Source organism: Lacerta agilis, chromosome 5, assembly GCF_009819535.1.
Source record: "Lacerta agilis isolate rLacAgi1 chromosome 5, rLacAgi1.pri, whole genome shotgun sequence".
NCBI classification, from domain to species: Eukaryota; Metazoa; Chordata; class Lepidosauria; order Squamata; family Lacertidae; genus Lacerta; species Lacerta agilis.
The window spans coordinates 47,003,763-47,022,463 of NC_046316.1; the positions used below are offsets into that span (position 1 = coordinate 47,003,763).

The following is an 18,701-nucleotide window of genomic DNA, read 5'->3' on the forward strand; positions in this document are numbered from 1 at the left end:
GGTTCACCTAATCTCTTATGTGCACTGTTTTTAAAAGCCAGCTTAGCTTCTGCCTGATGTATGAACTTGATGCGCCTCTTGGTGATCTGTGCAAACATTCCACATCTCTCTGGCCTTAAAAAAAAAAAGATGGCGTTCTTTGTTTTGCAGCATGAGGGCTTCTGCAACGAGAAAACATGTGGCTCCTCTTTGTTGCTTACCTTTTTAATTAACGCCTTTAGCTGCAAGGACCACATTTAGTTTACAGCCCCCTTTTCCTTGTAGAAGCATGGCAGTTACCAAATGCATGTATGAAGCAAGCACAGTGGTTCTATTAATAGCATGTGATTTTGAAACAGAAGGTGTACATCAGGAGTTCAGGAGCTTTTGTGGGACCAAAGGGGTACTAGTTCAGTAGGAGTGGCACCCTTTTATTTTACTTAAGGGTTGTTACGCATCTCCCTAAAAAGCAGCCTGGTAAATATTTGCAAAGCAAAATCAATAATGAAACATGAAGTCAAACTGATGTTAGGTTTTATGTGTGAATAAAAAATATTTACACAGAAAATCTCTCCTCATTTAAGAATATTTATTCATGTGACTTGACAAGTCACTTTGGCTTTACTCCATTTCCCCCCGCTTCTGCATTAACTGCATTCTTTATTTCTGTGCTGTGATGAACAACAGCCCCACCCCCACCACATAATAGCTTGCAGACTGAAAATGTATGAACAGAAGTTCAGGGTTCTAAACTGTAGGGAGAAAATGCTCAACACGTGAAGGGTTGAGAGGAGCATTGTGATGTTGGGGGTGGAGCCAAATATACATTGCCTCTTCATACATATAACATGGGAAGGCAACTTAGGTGACAGTACTCAGAACATAGTGGGAATGTGCACACACAGTGCTGTACCTCTTGAAATCTGAAAAGTCAATTCAGTGGTGAACTTTGGGCTTTAGAATTTCAGCGGCATCCCATGTGACGCCAAAATTCACCCCCCACCTCGCCTTCCATTATTCATCATTGTTGCAGAATCCCCTGCGGCACCCTCTTGGTTCGGTGCCCAATGCGGGCGAACTGGTTGCGCTCCCCTAAATCCTCCTCTGGTCAATTATAGTTCTGCATGTAGCCTATGACAGAAGAACAATATTTGGGTTGCACTAGAGCAGGGGTCAGCAAACTTACCGCCCTTCAGGCCGGTGTCTCCAGTGCCAATTGTGCGGTGGGCCGGAGGGTGGGGGAGCGTGCGCCCATATGTGTGCGCACATGCTATTTCCAGTGCACTTCCGGGTCGGAGGAGCACTGGAAATAGCTTGTGTGCATGTGCACAGGCCTCCTCCAACCCGGATGTGCTCCGGAAATAACACTTGCACATGCGCACAAGCTATTTCCGGTGCTCCTCTGACCTGGAATTGGGCAGCCACGCAGCGCAGCACCAGTAAGAGCAGGCGGTGGCAGCGAGCGGCAGGGGTCACTGCAGGCTGGATAAAAAAGTTCCCCAGGCCTTATCCAGCCTCGGGCCTTAGTTTGGGGACCTCTGCACTAGAGTATGGTCTGAAGCCAAGCAGGTCCAGTCAGTGTCTGAATTGGTGACTGGGAACCACACATACATTTCCTTGGATTCCATTATGCAAGGAAGGTTCTGAAATGAACAAATAGCAGTCACTCTGGAAGCACCCTGCCTGTGTTCAACTTTCTCTGAAATGTGACAGCTGTCAGAGGATAGCTGCAACAGCAACAGATCAGCTACAAGACCTGTTCTCTTCTAAGCTATGAAACTACTTTGCCATCTTCTTTGTCTTTTTCCGTAATGTATGGAATAGAGACCAGAGGCATTGTTGCTACTAAGCTGACAGCTAGGCCAGCCAGGAATATTATTTGTGCACATAAGCATAACTAGTCAGAGCTTTTTTTCCCCAAGGATTGGATGCACTCACTTACCTCGTCCATTTCTTCCAAGCTACAGCTTGTGTCCTTTATTTGTTTTTATTCCCTACCCAGTCTTGGACTCCGTAATGAGAGACTCTCTCCTCTCCACACACACACCAGTTCTGGCACAAAAGTTAATTTGGATAACAACCCACAACTTAGCATTCAAATCCTTTAAAGCTCTATTTCTTGTAAAGTGTTTGATCGCTGAATTTCATAATTCAGTCTTTGAACTACTACTGTCAGATCTTATTATGGAAAATGTTTTCACATAGTGCCACCTAGTGGAAACCAACCAGTTAATCTCCTTGTTCAGAAATGAACACAGAGGATCTGATTGGCCAATAAAGCAAAAAGTTATCAAAAAATAAATAATGTTGGTAGCAAAAGGTTGGTCTTTGATTGTAGCACATGTGCTTTTAGTATAGTTCATACATGTTGTGGTTGTATTCCTATTTGCAAACTCCCCACAGCTTCTCTTACACCATTGTATCTGATGAATGAGAAAAGACAGAGGCTTTGGCTGCCTACTGCTTGTATGATTGCTGTGGTGCATTTAATCATTGTTCATTTTCCTTCAGGAATGTTGTTTTGGCTGCATTTCTTTCTAAGGACCTCTAGCTATCTTCTGCTTCTGCCTTGCTAACTCTTGCTTTTTGTGAAGCAATGCATTTTTGTATAATCTGATTGCTGATTGCATAGAATCACCTACCCAGCAATGGAGCACAGAAAACATTCTTAGTGTGTTTAATGTATGTCATGATAGTAGATCCTGCTATGAAGCAATGTAAATAGTAACAGTAAATAGTTTTTGGCTCCTTTCTTGTATTAACTTGCATAGTAGTTGTTTTATGCTAATAGTAGCATGGATATCACATGACTAACATGGTTATAGGCTGGTTTTGAACCAGGAACATACTTAGGTGGATTAATAACTTAACAGTTATCCTAGTTATTCCCTGAGACATCCTTTGGCTCAAGATCTACATTCTCTGGTCTGTTTTTAATGGTCAGGTGAGTTATACCAATCATGGAACTAGTTCTGTGGCTTCTTAGCTAGAGTTTTTCCTGGAGCTCCATTCCTTCAGAGTTTGTATAACATTATGACTGAGTATTTGGATCCATCATGAGCTAAAATCTTATTAGAGCTCTTTGGAATTCAGTCCTGCCTTGCTTCCCTTTAAAGTAATAATATTGCCATTATTGAAGTCACAATGGATACGGAAAGTGTTGAAGCATCTGAGGCCAAAGCATCACTTTGTGGGTGCTGTTTCAAGGAACACACATATAATGTACTTTCTGTGCCTGTCCTTATTTTATTTATTTATTAAATCATAAATTTCACTCAGGGAAGCAAACATCAAAACAACAAAAACAATATATATATTTTTAAAAATTAAGGAACAGACAACTGTGCACAACTAAATAATGTCAAGGTTTCTAGGAACAATATATTTTAGCCACCAATGCATAGGTAAACAGGAATGTTTTAAAATGACAATAAGAGTGCCTTTTATGAGTGGAATACCTACTACAGTGGATACACCTTGTAATAGTGCAACAGTATTACTTAGTTTTCTCAGGAAAATGTCTTCTAGCCCACAAAGTTGGAGGCTAGTTATCTTTCTTTTTTCAATTTATTAGATTTATATTCCGCTCTTCCAAAGGAACCCAGATATGCTCTGTTGAACAAAACATACACTGGGTCTGTCTGAACAATCATATCTTGGCTTAATAAATAGAGATATAAACAAGCCTCTTGGCTACACATGTGATCTCTTTGCTTTAACTATATTTTCCTGTTTCGTTCAAACCTGGAAACTACGGTTAACAGTTTCAGAAAAAGACAGGATGGATATTTAGCCGACATCAAACATCACTTAACACCTTGGCTTGTTCTGACGCTGTTAACCATAGTATCCCAATACAGATGAAACAAGAAGCTGTAGTTAATGGAAGACGTCTTGCTCATTTGTGCAAAAGACAGAGGACTCAACTATACAGCTGCAAATAAAACGTTTTAAGTGCAATATACAATATGACACTAGATGGCAATGGTGAGTCTTATGGAAAAGTCAATGTATTTTTAAAAACACATTTTCAGAACGGTTTTTATATGTGTATAGATTCCACCAGAATTGGCCAAGAGGCTTGTTACTATCTCAGTTTATTAAGATGACATATGATAGTCTAAATGTGGCTTGAATTTTGGTGTAAAACCCTTCACCACTGTAAAAACATAGAGAACTAAGACTCAGTAATCAAAACCCAGAAAAAATGGTTTTGTAGACTGCCAGCACTAGAAAAATGGACCAAATGATGTTTTAGGCTCAAGCCCCAGACTATTAATTTAAAACCTGAAATTCCACTTTCACTAGACTCCACCTGGGTATTTCCTTGTGCTACCCTGCTGCACCCGAGATTAGTAATTTCTAGGCTTTGCTCTGCATTATGTTCTGATAAAAACTTTTTAGAATTTACAAAAAAGAATGATGAACCCAAACTTTCCTTAACAGACTCAGAGTTCAAGATATGGCAGTTCTCCTGTGCACGATGAAAGTGTAAGTTGAAAGAAAAAGACAGTACAAACTCCACAGAGGTGACTTGGTGATGGTATAACAACATGCAAAGCTAAAGTTGGCTTGAAAGGAAGTCAGTTTCTTTGATGCCTCACTTGCAGTCAGTGAATTATCCTGTGTTCGGCCATAAGGTTGAATAAGAGATTGTTGGACAAATCCTGAATATGTTTGATTTCTACATCGTGACACATTATTGGAATATAGCACTTTTATTTCATGGCAGATTCACATGACCCAGCTGGCAAAAGATGATCTGGAATAGCATTGTGATTACTGCATCACTAGATGTACCAAGCCACTATGTAACCATGGAGACCGGATTGAACAATGGCATAGTTAATATGGAGTTGGATCCAAAAAAGCTCTTCCAAATATGAAGTCATCTTCAGTTCAGGGAAGGAATGTTTAATGCTAGAGCAAGCCTGTACAACTTGTGACCCACCAAGCTAAAACACAGCCAGTAAGCCATGATTTGTGACCTGCCAGATACTTGCACTCTCTTCTTTTGCAATACCAGGCAGGTAGGGAACCAAAAGGTTTGTTGAGCCCCTCTTGGCTGGTGGGCTGCATTCAGGCTGGTAGGTCACAAATTGTGCAGGCCTAAGTTAGAGCACTGCATATAAAAAATGAAGCTAAACCCACATATGTTCGTCTGCTTGGCAAAAGGCTGTAGCTTCTCCTAAGCAATAAAGAATGAGAACTGCTACCAAGCAGACCCACCTCTAATAGCATTTTCAGAACTCTTACGGAAGTGTACAGAGCTTGTTGCTATTTTTCTTCTTGTCACTGTGCTTTTGGGTGCATGCTTTGGACTCTCTCTCTCTCTCTCTCTCTCTCTCTCTCTCTCTGTGTGTGTGTGTGTGTGTGTGTGTGTGTGTGTGATGCAGCAAGTATATAACAACTTCACCACAATCCCACACCATCCAAGATATGCTAAAAAACCCATGTTGTACAATGGTTGAAGTGTTGGGCTTGGGTGTGGATTAACATCCCTGTTCAGCTTTGGAGAGTGTTATTAGTTATTATTCATCATAGAAGGTGACAACTGTGAGGTTAAAATTGGTTATTTGAAAAATGGTGGGATGCAAGCATACTACATATACTGAACCTACATCTTGGGCCTGAAAGGACACGATTCAGCATATGGCAATGCACCTTACAGAAGTTTGCTTTAACATGATAAGAGATCCTCAAATAGCAGATATCAGAGGATGGATGGATAATTTTTAATTTTTCTACTTTTTTTTCTTTACACAAAGTTATTTTCTTCCTGCATAACAGGTATGGGAAACCTTTGGCTCTCTACGTGTTACTGAATTACAACCTCCATCATCACTGGCCATGCTTGCTAGGGCTGATGGCACTTGTAGTTCAGCAACATTTGGAAGACCAAAGGTTCCCACTTCTGCTGTAATAAAAACTCCAGTTTTATCTGGACAAGGTTTACCAGATGCAGCCAACCTGCCTTCAGTGCCAAGGATCATTAAGAAAAAATGGCAACCCCCCCCCCCCCCCGGTGAAAGTCATCTGAAAACTTGAATGCTTGGTGTCATTCAAAACCCTGAGCCAATGAGATACTTAATACAGGGGTCACCATTGTGAAAGCTTTCTGTCCAACTATGGTAGCTGTCAAATTAATCACACTTGTGATTGCCATCTTTGCAGGTAGTGTTATAATGTCTACCAGAGGAGTCATTTGTTATAGGTTGCTCTTATAGAATATTTGATTAAATCAAGCGTATGTGGAGGTTTCCTAAACTCAAGCAGTTTCCTAAATCTGGATATGAGTAGGCAGTGTGATAGAAGAATCTTTAGGAGTTTCCAATCAACCTAAACGGCCTCGGTCTAGTATACCTGAAGGAGTGTCTCCACCCGTATTGTTCTGCCCAGACACTGAGGTCCAGTGCCAAGGGCCTTCTGGCAGTTCCCTCGCTGCGAAATGCCAAGTTATAGGGAATCGGGCAGAAGGCCTTCTCGGTAGTGGCACCCACCCTGTGGAACACCGTCCCACCAGATGTCAAAGAGGAAAACAACTACCAGACTTTTAGAAGACATCTGAAGGCAGCCCTGTTTAGGGAAGCTTTTAATGTTTAATAGACTATTGTATTTTAATATTTTGTTGGAAGCCGCCCAGAGTGGATGGGGAAACCCAGCCAGATGGGCAGGGTATAAATAAATCATCATCATCATCATCATCATTATTATTATTATTTATTACTTTTTCATATTGTCACCTTGATAATGGAACAGTTTGGGGTCAGGTTACCTGAAAGACCACTTGCCCCTGTATGAACCTGTAAGATCATTTAGATCAGCACTCTACAGGATATCATAGAGGGGCCAAACTGAAAACAGGCATTTTCTGCTGTTTCCCCTGCACATTGACATGCCCTTCTGTTTGCCCTACATGAAGCATCACAGCAATTCCCCTTGATTGTCTTGTTAAAGGCATACTTTTTTCTTCAAGCTTCCCCTAATCCATCAACTCAGGCCCTGTACCACTGGATTTCTGTTTCTATGGTGTAGTTTTATTATTTTTATGCTGATTTGCATTGTTTGTACACAACTTTGAGGGTTTCTTGGAATATTAAGTGGTTCAGAAATATTTTTAAATAAATAACACACCCACTTCCGGCTGGCGACGCCATAGCGGGTGGTCGGGGCTGCTTCGGCTGCGAGGCGCCCGATCCATCCCGGGGGTTAGGAGCCGCGCTACCGCAGCGCGCGGCTCCGGTTGGGGTGCGGGAAGAGCGTCCCGCACCCTGGGCTCCCCGGCTGTGCCCGCGGAGGCTCCGAACCCTTCCCCTACCCCCCTGTAAAGGGGGAGTGGGGGTGAAGGGACAACGGAGCCGGGCTTACGGGGATATGCCCCAACCGGGATGCAAATGCGGCGGCAAAGCCCGCGGTGAGCGTCCAAGTTCTACCTGTGAAGAATGGAGCTAAAGGAACCCGGTGGTCGTGAGTAAATAATCTTGGCAGAAATCGTGTTTTTGGAACGATCCGGGGGGAAGGAGAAAGGCAGCCTGCCTCCCTCCCTTCGAGCCTAAGAAATTAACCAATTTGAGGGATTGCTGCCACAGAACTGGTTATAAAGTATCTAAAATCGATACATGAGACTGGCAAACTTTTTTTCTTGGGAAGCTAACTAGCGGAAAATATCTCTATTTAAAGTTGCGGTGTTTGCGCTCCAGCTTAGGAAAATGGCGACGAACAAAGAGACAGGAGAAGAAATATGATACCCACTTCCTCCTCCTCTGCCAGTATGCTGGGTTTCGTCCTTGAACTGGTATTGAACTCTGGACTAACAGATGAACAAAGGCTCACTGCCTTGAAGGTGGAACTAATTTACAGAAAAGTCAAAGTCTTGTGTGGGGGTCTGAAATGGAACCAACTGCCCACAGAGGAGGCTAACAAAACTTTTGACACTTTGGAAGGAAATCTTGTCAAAGAGCTGAGAGGATGGATGGAAAGATGGGAAGAAATGAATGAGCTACTTCGGAGAAGAAATTCGCTTGTTGGGGGTGGCAGCCCCAAGGCGATGTTAAGATTTGCTATATCCAGTCCCCGAGGTGTGAGCTCGGGGGCCAGGGACAGAGAATTAAGGTATTTACAAGAAGAAAAGGAATGCTACAAAGAACCGGAGAAGCTGAGAGAGGGAGAGTTGGATACCTCGGAGCTCGTGGCAAGGAGAGCTTTGGACTGTGCCTGGATCTGTGGACGTTGGGAGAGGGAAGTTGCATGGAAGTTCAGTGCTGATGCCATCAGGAGAAGAAGAATGGACAGAGGGGGTGTGGGGTGAAGTATTAAGTAAAATCTAAAGCAATCTGTTATGGTATTTTGAAATCGGAGGGTGAACACTGTCAACAATAGTTTGTTTTATTATTTGTTTGAATATGAAAAGAGATATTTCAAGTTTTTATGTTATCAGCAGCAGTTCAAAGGATAGAAGAGATAGATTTGATGAGGATGATCTGTGAGGACTTATAAGGATGTAGTATAAATGAAGTCATTTTAAGTGGTTTAAGTTTATAGCTTAAGATGATTGAGATTAAGATGAAGATTAAGATGAATGTTTTACTTTATATATATAATTAAGTTTAATTTTTTTTTTAAATGAAGAGGTTAAAAAGTAGATTATGGATATAAACTCGAAGGTGAAAAGGCAGGGGAAGTCAACTGTCAAGATTGGAAAAAGAAATTTTTTTTTTTTTTTGTAGATGTCTAATTAAGAAGAAAAATCATGGCAATTTTTGTATAAGATGTGTAATTGTATTTGTTTTGTATGTGTATAAATGTAGGTGTGGTTAAGGTTGTATGTTGTTATAAGTAAAAATGTCAATAAATTCTTATAAAAAAAAAAATTAAATAAATAACACACCTGAAATGACAAGTACTAATGGATTTGTGACACATTGGGAGTAATCCTCTATCTATAATTTCCTTTCTTCCATGTCTTGCAGTCTCCAAGGACACTCTCTCCAACTCCCTCTGCAGAAGTAAGTTTGATGGAAGCTGTGCCCTGCATTGTACAATGATAATAATGACTACTACTAAAACAGTATTATTGCTTGTTGCGTGCTGCCTTCTTGAAGGCTGCCATTCTGTGACTATGCAGTCCACTGTGCTGAATGCAATTCAGCAGCAAAATGCACATGGCATTTATTTAGCTTATTGCCCTCAATGCAATCAATCTCATCTCATAATGGCAGGCTCGGGTTTTGCTTTAAAAAAATCAAGACCCAGGGGCAGTATGGTTACATAACTGGGACACTGAAATTTCAGGGGTCAAAGGTGAAGAAGTGAGCAGGGAGCAGGATCAGTAACTGTTGTTAAGTAGTGGAAACAAACTGAATAGTTGGAGCTGGTGAGCAATGCAATCATATATGCAGGGTTCCTTCTATATGACAGAATTGGGAATGAATGGAACAGACTATTCAACATCCTTACCCAGTAATATATAGCAAACCCTGGAAGGTTTAAGGTGGGCTAAGGTGACTTAAGGAGCTCCATCTTCTTGCTAGTATGAAGCCTCTGGAATTTTTGGTGCTTCCATGTTCAGTGTTTCAATGATAGACTTTTTGGACAGGCTAATATTTTTTAAATGGCTCCCAACTATCTTAAGTGTCAGCTCCCATGTTATGAGGGAAATGCTTTTTTGTAACATCTAGTTTGTCTCCAACTGTCATGGAACTGAAGCAACGAGTTACTCTGGAAAAACGTTTTAGCAGTATCTTGACCATTATAACCCTGAATATTATAATATATGTGTAAAATATTTTCTTACCTCAGGGATATCAGGATCTTCGGGATCGGATGATACACCGGTCTACCAGCCAGGGGTCCATTGGTTCTCCTGTGTACAGTCGTCACAGCTACACTCCCACAATGTCACGTTCACCACAACATTTTCACAGACCTGGTAAGGCCCAATGTAGGCAAGTGGCCAAGCCACAGAATCTCAGCTTCTTTATGTTCTAGAATTGCATAGAAAAGGAATCTGCCACTTTAGTATTACATGACTTATTGCATACGGTTCGGTTCCCTCCCCCTTCCTCTTCCCTTTTTGATATTTTTGATATTTTTAATTAAGCTGCCTAGAATCTATGCCAACTAGAGAAAAGCACACGATTTCCTGTAATGATTCCTGTTGTCAGGGGGAATGTTTGAGTCTTAGGGTAAAGCTATTACTAATGGGAAATTAAATTGGTTGCTTATCCTTTCTTTTATAAGTGGCAAGTAATGTTGAATATCATGCTATGGGGACCTTTTTAATGAGTCCTTGGTTTCAGACTATGGAATACTCCTGATAATCAAACCTTGCAGTCCACATGACCTCTCTGCTTTGATGTTGAAATGGAAGGCCATCTTTAAAAACAGGAAAATTCTTTATTTAAAATCTTAGTGTGAAGACAGACATAATAGAAGTTTTAAAAGTTAAATGCAAATTCCACAGCCATTCCTTCCTTCCTGCCTTCACATCTGAAATGTCTGCTGTGAATCAAATGCTGGCTCAGTTGTTAGGCTTGCCCTCCCACTTATGTCTTCCTTTAAAAAAAAAACATTTAATTTGTTGCCTTCTTAAATATTTCAAAGAAAACTTAAGTTTATAAAACGTAAATCTCTTCTGAGTGTTTGAGGCAGGAAGAGATTTCTTGGTGACATCACAGGGGCCAGCCCCGTGAATAGCTAAATATAGCCTCAAACTGGCAGAATTGTTCTTTTCAGAGCTTTATTCTGCTGAGGAAAGCTAACTATCAACTGGTCACTGTGAATATCTTTGCAGGGTAGCACCCACTGCTTTTAAAATGTTGTGCCTGCATTCACCCCTAGTTAGCCATTTAGGTCTGCAAATTGCAAACCAGTTCATCTGTTTAAGTTGCATGCACAAAACAGTGAAATTTCTACTTCAGAGATGTGCATTAAGCTGTATTTTTCTTTGAAGTCTTGTCTTTAAAACGTACGTCCCTAAATTAAACTGCTCATGGGTAGCATTGTGAGCAAAATCTGGAAATTAAAATTAAAATTGGTTAGCCTTACTCTGGAAACAGTTTGGAACCCAAAAACTAGGGTTTGGGATTCAGGTTAGGGAGAATTGCATAGCTACCTTATCCAAAAGCAGGTGAAGCAAATGTCTAGATGCATGTTTTTCACAAAGGAATTTATTAGTATCAAATTTGAGTGCTTTCATATGATGATGGTAAGCTTAAAATGGTTGATTTGCTGAAGAGGTTTTTCATTTAAAAGGCACAAATGAAATTTGGTTTATCATATAGCACTGACAACAAGATGGTGATGAATTCTTCAAGATATACATGGTTAAACCAACTGAATCTATCAGAATCTATGAAAAGGCTTCACATTCCTGCTTCTTGTGATAATATCTCCATATATGCTAGATGATAAACAAATCCAGGCTTTCTTAAGAGTTTGACAGAGCACAATGGCTATTCGTTTTTATTTCTGTGGGAAATGATTATCCATGATGGCATTGGCCTCATTCAGACATAATGCTCAGCAATAATTAAGGACAAATGAATGAGCCACTCCTCTTTTCTTCTCTGGTATGGCCTCAAGGAAAAGATCAGAAGCTATCACTTCCATTTTTAACCACCTGCATTTTGGCATTAGGTGTACTTATCTCTCAGTATAATATAGTCAAAAGCAATAAAATATAGTTGTTAAACTCCAACTGATTCTGTTTCAGGAAGGACCTATATGACAACTCTTAATATGTGAATCTGTGAACATAATCTATGAACAGAATTTAGTATTTCAACACATTTAATCCTGTAATTGTAACTAAGAATGGTACAGTGTTTCCTTTAAACCATTATTTAATTAACTTAAGAGTGTGAAATATGACAAGATGTAGGACATGCCATTTCTCAAAATCGTATTTGTGAGATTTATTAAGATTGAGACAGTGATTCAGTTTGCTTTGCTGATATTTTGAATAGCTTTCTAGCATTGTGTATTTAAATAAATGCAGGAAATGAAATGGTTTCTGAGAGCAGTTCAAATTACTGGGGAAACAACCAATATTATATTTTGAAATGACTGGGAAGAGTTTTCCCAAAGTTGGACAAGGAACACCGTTATTCACACAATAGCAGATATTTGCAGATTTCTTGTAACCCCTGATCTCAAAATTTCCAGAATGTTTTTGGATGTGACCTAAAGGCACTTTTTGAAAATCCCCTCATTGATAAACCACATGAAAGGCTACATTAATTAAAATATATATTCTATTCAAAAATGGCTTTCTTCCAGTATCTATATTAAATTAAAAACTTTCATCATAAGGCCCCAAGGTGTTCCTGGTGTTCTTAGTGGAATGACTAAACTCTTCTTCCAGAATTTCTTGAAGCAATTTTAAAAGGACTTTGTACCCCTGTTTTGGCATTGTTTGGTCAGGTTGCCACCCAGACAGCTGCTGCTTCTGAAACTCATTTGGGTTCAGGGTGTGTGATGCATGAATAATAGTTGTTGTTTTTTTGCTATATAGAGAGGGTACTAATTTAAGCCTGGACTAAGGAAGTATCCAGTGGAAATCTTGAGTTTTCACCTTCTTCCTATGACTTTTCCTAATATTTGTGTAATCTTATTTCTTCCTAGTTTGTTTAGTGCTTTTCTCCCTCTGTTCTCTCCCTGCCTTCAGCTACTTGCCCTGCTTCTGTCTTATTTTGTGTTCTCTTTTCTTTGTTTCCATTTTGTCTTGCCTCACAATTTCTTGCCGCTGCAGAGCTGCTGTCTAACGGTGTGCAGCGGTTAGCCCACCTGCGCACTAGCAGTCCCATCTCCACCCACAATGACTCCCGCCCCTACTCCCCTTTCCGACACCACTTCATCCCCCATGTCAAAGGTAAGGAGACAGGCCATTCAAGTGTCAGACAGACTGGAGATTTATTAGCATTCAAGGAAAGCTAATAAGGCACATCTCCATCAAGTGGCTATCAGCTGTGTGACTCCCAGCATGCCTCAGACCTGCGTTATAATGACTATGTTAGACCTGACATACCTTCTCCATCTTTGAGGAAGTATGTCCTTTCTAAGGGTCCTCCTTAGGTGAAGTGCTCCATTTCTTATGTTTTAGGAAAGTGTGGCTCTTTGAACAGCAAGGTGACAGAATTTTGCTGCCTTGGGAACATAACTCTGGAATTGCCATAACTCTGAAAGTTGGCCTCTCTCTCTTCAAACACATTAGCATGTCCTACATTTTCTGTAAGGTATCCAGTAGCACCTCTCCTCATGCTTCAATTTCCAACACAAATAATGCCATGTCTGTCGAGCTTTGCACAGAGACATTTTTCACTTACAATGCCTTCTAGCATTGCCTCCTTCCCTCAAATCTAAGGCCAGATTCATGTCATTTTACCAGCTCATACACTGGCAAAACCCAGCGTTGAACAACAAGGCTTGCTTTAATATAACAAATCCCAGCTCCTGTCATAGGAATGCAGGAAGCTTCCTTATAGCATATCTACACTGATTGGCAGTGGCTTTCTAGAGTTTCAGACAGGAAGCTTTCCTAGCCCTAGCTGGAAATGCCAGCAATTGATACTGGGAGTTATCGCAAGCAAAGCATGTGCCTCTACCACTGGGCAAACCATCATGTGAGGGTGCATTCATATAACATTTTTATTGTCTGGAGTGACATGGTACAATCACTACTTATATTCAAAAGCTAAGATTCATCTTTCTTAAAAACTATCTTCATAGTTTAGCTTGCTTTTCATACTGTCACACTATGTAACTCTTAGAATTCCCTTGTCCTGTTCCAGGTAGCTTGCTCCTTCCTGCCAGTATATTGATCCTCCATGATGACTATCCTACCTCTTTGTCTACCCATTTTCCTCCCAGTATCCATCCCTCCTTGTTCCCAATGTGCCCTATATAATTTTCAACTCTTCCAGAATCACTCACTCGGGAGCTGATGTGAGCAGCAGTAGATTAGGTTAATTGCTAAAAGCCAGGAAGATTTATGCTCAAGTTATACTACACATTTCAGTGTCCTGAACTGAAGTAATATGGATGTTAAATAGATTGCATGGTTTCCATGGGCAATTATCGGAAATGATAATAGATCTCAACCTCCTCCTCTCTCTAATAATAAGACAAACTTTACAACCTTTTCATTCCAGTTTGTTTTAATCCTCACCATAGCAAAACTCACTTCATCCTTTACACATGGGGTCCCTTAAAAACAGAGGCACAATTCATGTTTGCATGCACTTGAGCCATAAAATCCAGTTCAACATTTCCATGCTGCAGACCTACTGTAGCTTCCTCCTCCTTTCCCAAGGCATTCCCATTCTCTCTCATAACATGGTAGAGCTAATGGCTCCTTTAGATTTGACATGGCAAACCTTCACTGAAGTTCAGCTCATAGTTATCACTTTCTGAAATAAAGATTTTCGTGTGTAGCTCAAATTTGTGGCCTGCTTTGTCCATTTGAATGACAAAATCGGGGAAAACAGAAGGGCAATTAATTGTATCTTGTACAATAAAGATATGGGATATACTTCCATGCGAAAGTACCAGCATGACTATGTGTGCATGTGCCCAGGGGTGATGTTTTGATATCTGCAGTCCACTCTCAGCAGTAGCTTAAGGCCATGCTGGGCTTCCCCACTTCTGCACAAAGTTAATGGTGGCAATTATGGAACCAGCACAGGCTCTGTTGTGTGCTCAGATGCCTTCACAATGTTCATACAGCATCTCTCAGGAAGAAAAGTGCTTCTCTTTCTAGGAGTTCTTGCCACGTACTTGCAATGCCAAACTATGACATGAGAGTACAGGAAGCTACCATCCAGATGTGTGCTAAGCTGATTTGTGCTAGATTCTCAGCCATTTTAAATTGCAATTGGCAATACTGAATAAATCGGTAATTAAATGGACCTAAGGTATTAGTTGATTGTATATTAATCTGATTGTGACTTTCTGGAGGGGAGGGGAGAGTTCATCTTCTTTGAAAGTTTTGGCTTTGAAGCATTTAGAAATGGCGTATTTCAAGTAGGGTGGATAGGTAAAAAACCCTGCATGAATGTATTTTGCTTTCATGGGGTTTGGATCACATACATTATATCAATCACCCTTAAGATGACCCAGTAAGGTTGGTAGTAGTCAAACTTATTTGTTTTGTTGTTTATGAAGTTTGTATATTCCCTTCATTTGAAGATCTCAAGGCAGTTCACAGCATAAAAATACACAAAATGCATAATAAAAACAGGAACAAAACTAAGCAATAACCCCCCCCCCGGCCCCCAATCTCCCAAAATTCCCACTACATTATGGTATAGAGAGTTTCACAAGTAGGATGGGGAGAGAATTCAAGTCCTTATCTAACAACTGATTGTCAGTCACATGGATAAAAAAAAAACCAGACATGAGAAGGAAAAGCAGTAGACAGGAGCATATGAGAGGGGAAGGGTTAAGACAGGCATAGGCAAACTCTGGCCCTTCAGATGTTTGGGACTACAATTCCCATCATCCCTAGCTAACAGGACCAGTGGTCAGGGATGATGGAAATTGTAGTCCCAAACATCTGGAGGGCTGGAGTTTGCCTATGCTTGGGTTAAGATTTCCCTCTACAGCTGCAGTCTTAGTAATTACCTCTCCCCACATGCACCAATTGACAATTTCTCTTAAAAATTATTGATAAGCTTATCTGCTGGATTGAGAACCAAAAAGTAGCACTGTGCTTCCCATGACTGCTTTCTGCACTCCCCCACCCTTTAATTACATGTGCTTACATAGCCATATGTTTTTTCTCCTTTTTTTAGTTGAAAAGTACCACCATGGGTCTCATGAACGCATTCAGCTCTATTCTTCCATTTGTTTTATCCTCATTTCTGTACATGACTTTTTTCCTTTTCTTTTCTCAGATGCGGCTCCATTCTACATAGGTATGCCATGTCTCAGCTCTCTTGTGACACCCCTCTCCAATACCCAGAGAGACTTTGTGTTGTTGTTCTTACCCATGTTCACTCCCTCTTTGCTGATACTTGCTTCCTTCCAAGTGTCATTCTAACAGATACATTTCCACTGCTTTAGCTAACAACATGTTAGGCATAATTCAGCCACTCATGTTGGCCTCTATTCACAGATGTGTAAATCTGTGGCTCTGGTCAAACAGGGCTGTTTGACCAGAATATCAAGGGTCCTGTGTTCTTTCCATTTAACTTAATGTTTGTCAGTAGGGATTGCTGTCACCCTTCAGCAAATAGCATTTCAATACAAATTTACTGGAGAGCCAAACAGAAGTAAAAAAAAGTGTGATGAAAAGCTGATAACCAATTACTCTTTTAAAAAAAGTTTAATGTCCATGTTTGTAGGATATTTCTAGCAGGTTGAGAACCGTATGATGGTCCATCCCAATTTTGTACTGTAAAATGTTGCCTTGAACAAACAAAGTTAGCATAGCATAAAAGCCACATGGAGGCCACTTGAAGCCACATAGCAGCCGCTCCATGAGGACTGGTTTCCACTGTCTGTTTTCTCTCCTCACCACTGCCACACATGCATGATGTGTAGAAGTGCTGCCATGCAGAGACAGTTTCAAGTTGTTTCAACTTGCTTTCATGTATGTCCTGTTAAATGCACAATTAATTTCCCTCCAGCTCCTGAGAGCAAATAAAGAGGTTACCATAACCCACTGTAAATACACCACATCAATTAATTTAATGTTTATTTTCTAATAAATACATATTCTACATAAAATATATTTCTCTCTCCAAGCAGTCATTCACATTTTTTTAGCACTGATACTAACTGATTGCTAGTGTCTTTGAAATGCTACAGCTATGATGATAGACATAAACTAAGTTCTTGCTGATCCTGAGCTTTTGGGATGAGTTGAGTAATCTATGAACTGAATGAATTGGATTCCCTCCCTTCAGCATATTGATAACCCATTCCCAGGTTTTTAAAGGAACGGTTTGCACATCAGAAAACTATATCAGAGAGTGCCACTCAATAGCAGACACAGGCCCTTTCCAGGGAAGCTCACCTGGTGTTGACTCTGTTACCTTATGGTGCCACTTGTAGACTGTTTAGTTGCCTAGGCATTTTAGATGCCATTTGAATAATGGTTTTAATCTTGCTTAGCTCTTTTTAATCTACGGTACTTTTAATATTGGCTTCCGCTGTTACACTGGTTTTATAATTGCTATATTTGTTTTAGTTGACTGTTTCTAATCCTCTTCATTTGTGAGCTGCTCTGAAAACCCTGTGGGTTGAAGAGCAGGCTAACAACATAGGATATATACATGAGATAAAGCGATTCAGAGTCCAGTTGACATAGTTCAAGCTTGAAAAGCTTGGACAAGTTTTATACGCTGTCCCTTCCATGCAAACATGAAACACCTATGTGTGCAGCTGTATTGCACACAGTTGGAGTTTATACATGAAACACCTATGTGTGCAGCTGTATTGCACACAATTGGAGTTTATACGACAATGCATTGGTCTCTTTGTTGATTAGAAGGAATCTCCAGTCCAAACTTACAGTCACTCACTTAATCACTATGTATCACTGACTGTGCAGTTGGCATTGAAGGCAAAACATACTTTGACTGCTTCTGTTCATGAATGAAAATGTGGGAAAGTGTCAATAAAACAGCTCCCACGTGCCCCCTCCCCACCCTCTAGCAGTTGTTGGATTACAACTCCTGTCATCCCTCCCTGACAATTGGCCATGCTGCCCAGGACTGGACAGACAGGCCCATGCAGAGGGGAAGGCAGCCGGGTACACTTGTCCTGGACCTTAGCTAAGCTGGCTGGGGGAGCCTGCCAGGGGCCTGCTGGATTTGTGTTGTTTGAGTTTATAACTTTATTCTAACAAGACTCCATCCCCTGGTCCCAGACAAATTCTGTATGGACCTGCTGACAGGAGTTAGAGTTCAGCCTCATTGCGAGGGCCACAGGCTCATCATACCTACCATAAGATAATTTCCTGGAGATGACAAGACCCTAGAGGGAAGTGAGTGTAGTTATTTATGCTAGTTTGATCAATCAAAGAAAGAGCAAACCAGAATAATTAATCTGAAGCTTTTCTCCTTCTCATACACGTATGATCATTTGAAATAAATGATTCTCTTCTAAGGGTGCAGATAATTTGACTTGGGGTTTGCCTAGCAATGACTTTGCCAAATGCCATGACTCTTCAACTGAAAGTGTGAACCCTGGCTGATATTAAATCATTACCACGTAACTTCCCATTCCGCTCCACGGCTTGTCCATTTAATTTGACTGCATTCTTCCTCACGCATGCTGTTGGAATGTACAAATGATAGAATGCAAGCTGCCTGATTTCCAGCCTGATGTGAATGTCTCTCTTAGCACAGACTCACAGTGCCTTCCAATGCTAGCCATATTTCCTGACTACCAGCTATATATATATTTTTTGTTCGTTTCCCCTGGTTTTCCTTTTCCACCGTCTTTTGGTTGGGTTTTTGAATTATGCCTGCTTCTTTACTGCTGTTTTTGTTTTTGTTTCTGTTTCCCCATTCTCCTCATTGGAGGCAATGAGCCGTCCAGCGGTCGGAACTCCCCTGCCCCTTACCGGCCAGACAGCCGCCCTCTAACACCAACTTACGCTCAGGCCCCTAAACATTTCCATGTTCCAGGTAGGAGCTGGCAATGTATGTCTTGGTGTCCTGTCATAGTGTAGACCAGTAGCCTTTGTAACCCTTGTCTTGTCTCCATTATCTCAT

The 18,701-nt window shown here is 40.8% G+C and overlaps 1 protein-coding gene across 36 annotated transcripts in view; it reads left to right on the forward strand.

Annotated features, from left to right (window-relative positions):
• The window catches only part of ABLIM1 (actin binding LIM protein 1), a 215,613-nt gene that overhangs the window by 171,670 nt on the left and 25,242 nt on the right, over positions 1 to 18,701 (forward strand). For 13 of the 36 annotated variants that reach the window (XM_033149611.1, XM_033149600.1, XM_033149597.1 and 10 more), the window contains 5 exons: positions 4,426 to 4,470; positions 8,949 to 8,984; positions 9,778 to 9,907; positions 15,873 to 15,893; positions 18,510 to 18,614. In XM_033149611.1, coding sequence (XP_033005502.1) covers positions 4,426 to 4,470; positions 8,949 to 8,984; positions 9,778 to 9,907; positions 15,873 to 15,893; positions 18,510 to 18,614 — 337 coding nt within the window. Of the gene's footprint in view, positions 1 to 4,425; positions 4,471 to 8,948; positions 8,985 to 9,777; positions 9,908 to 12,730; positions 13,114 to 15,872; positions 15,894 to 18,509; positions 18,615 to 18,701 lie in introns of those variants that run through there. The other 23 variants (XM_033149586.1, XM_033149598.1, XM_033149585.1 and 20 more) reach the window with 8 other exon arrangements.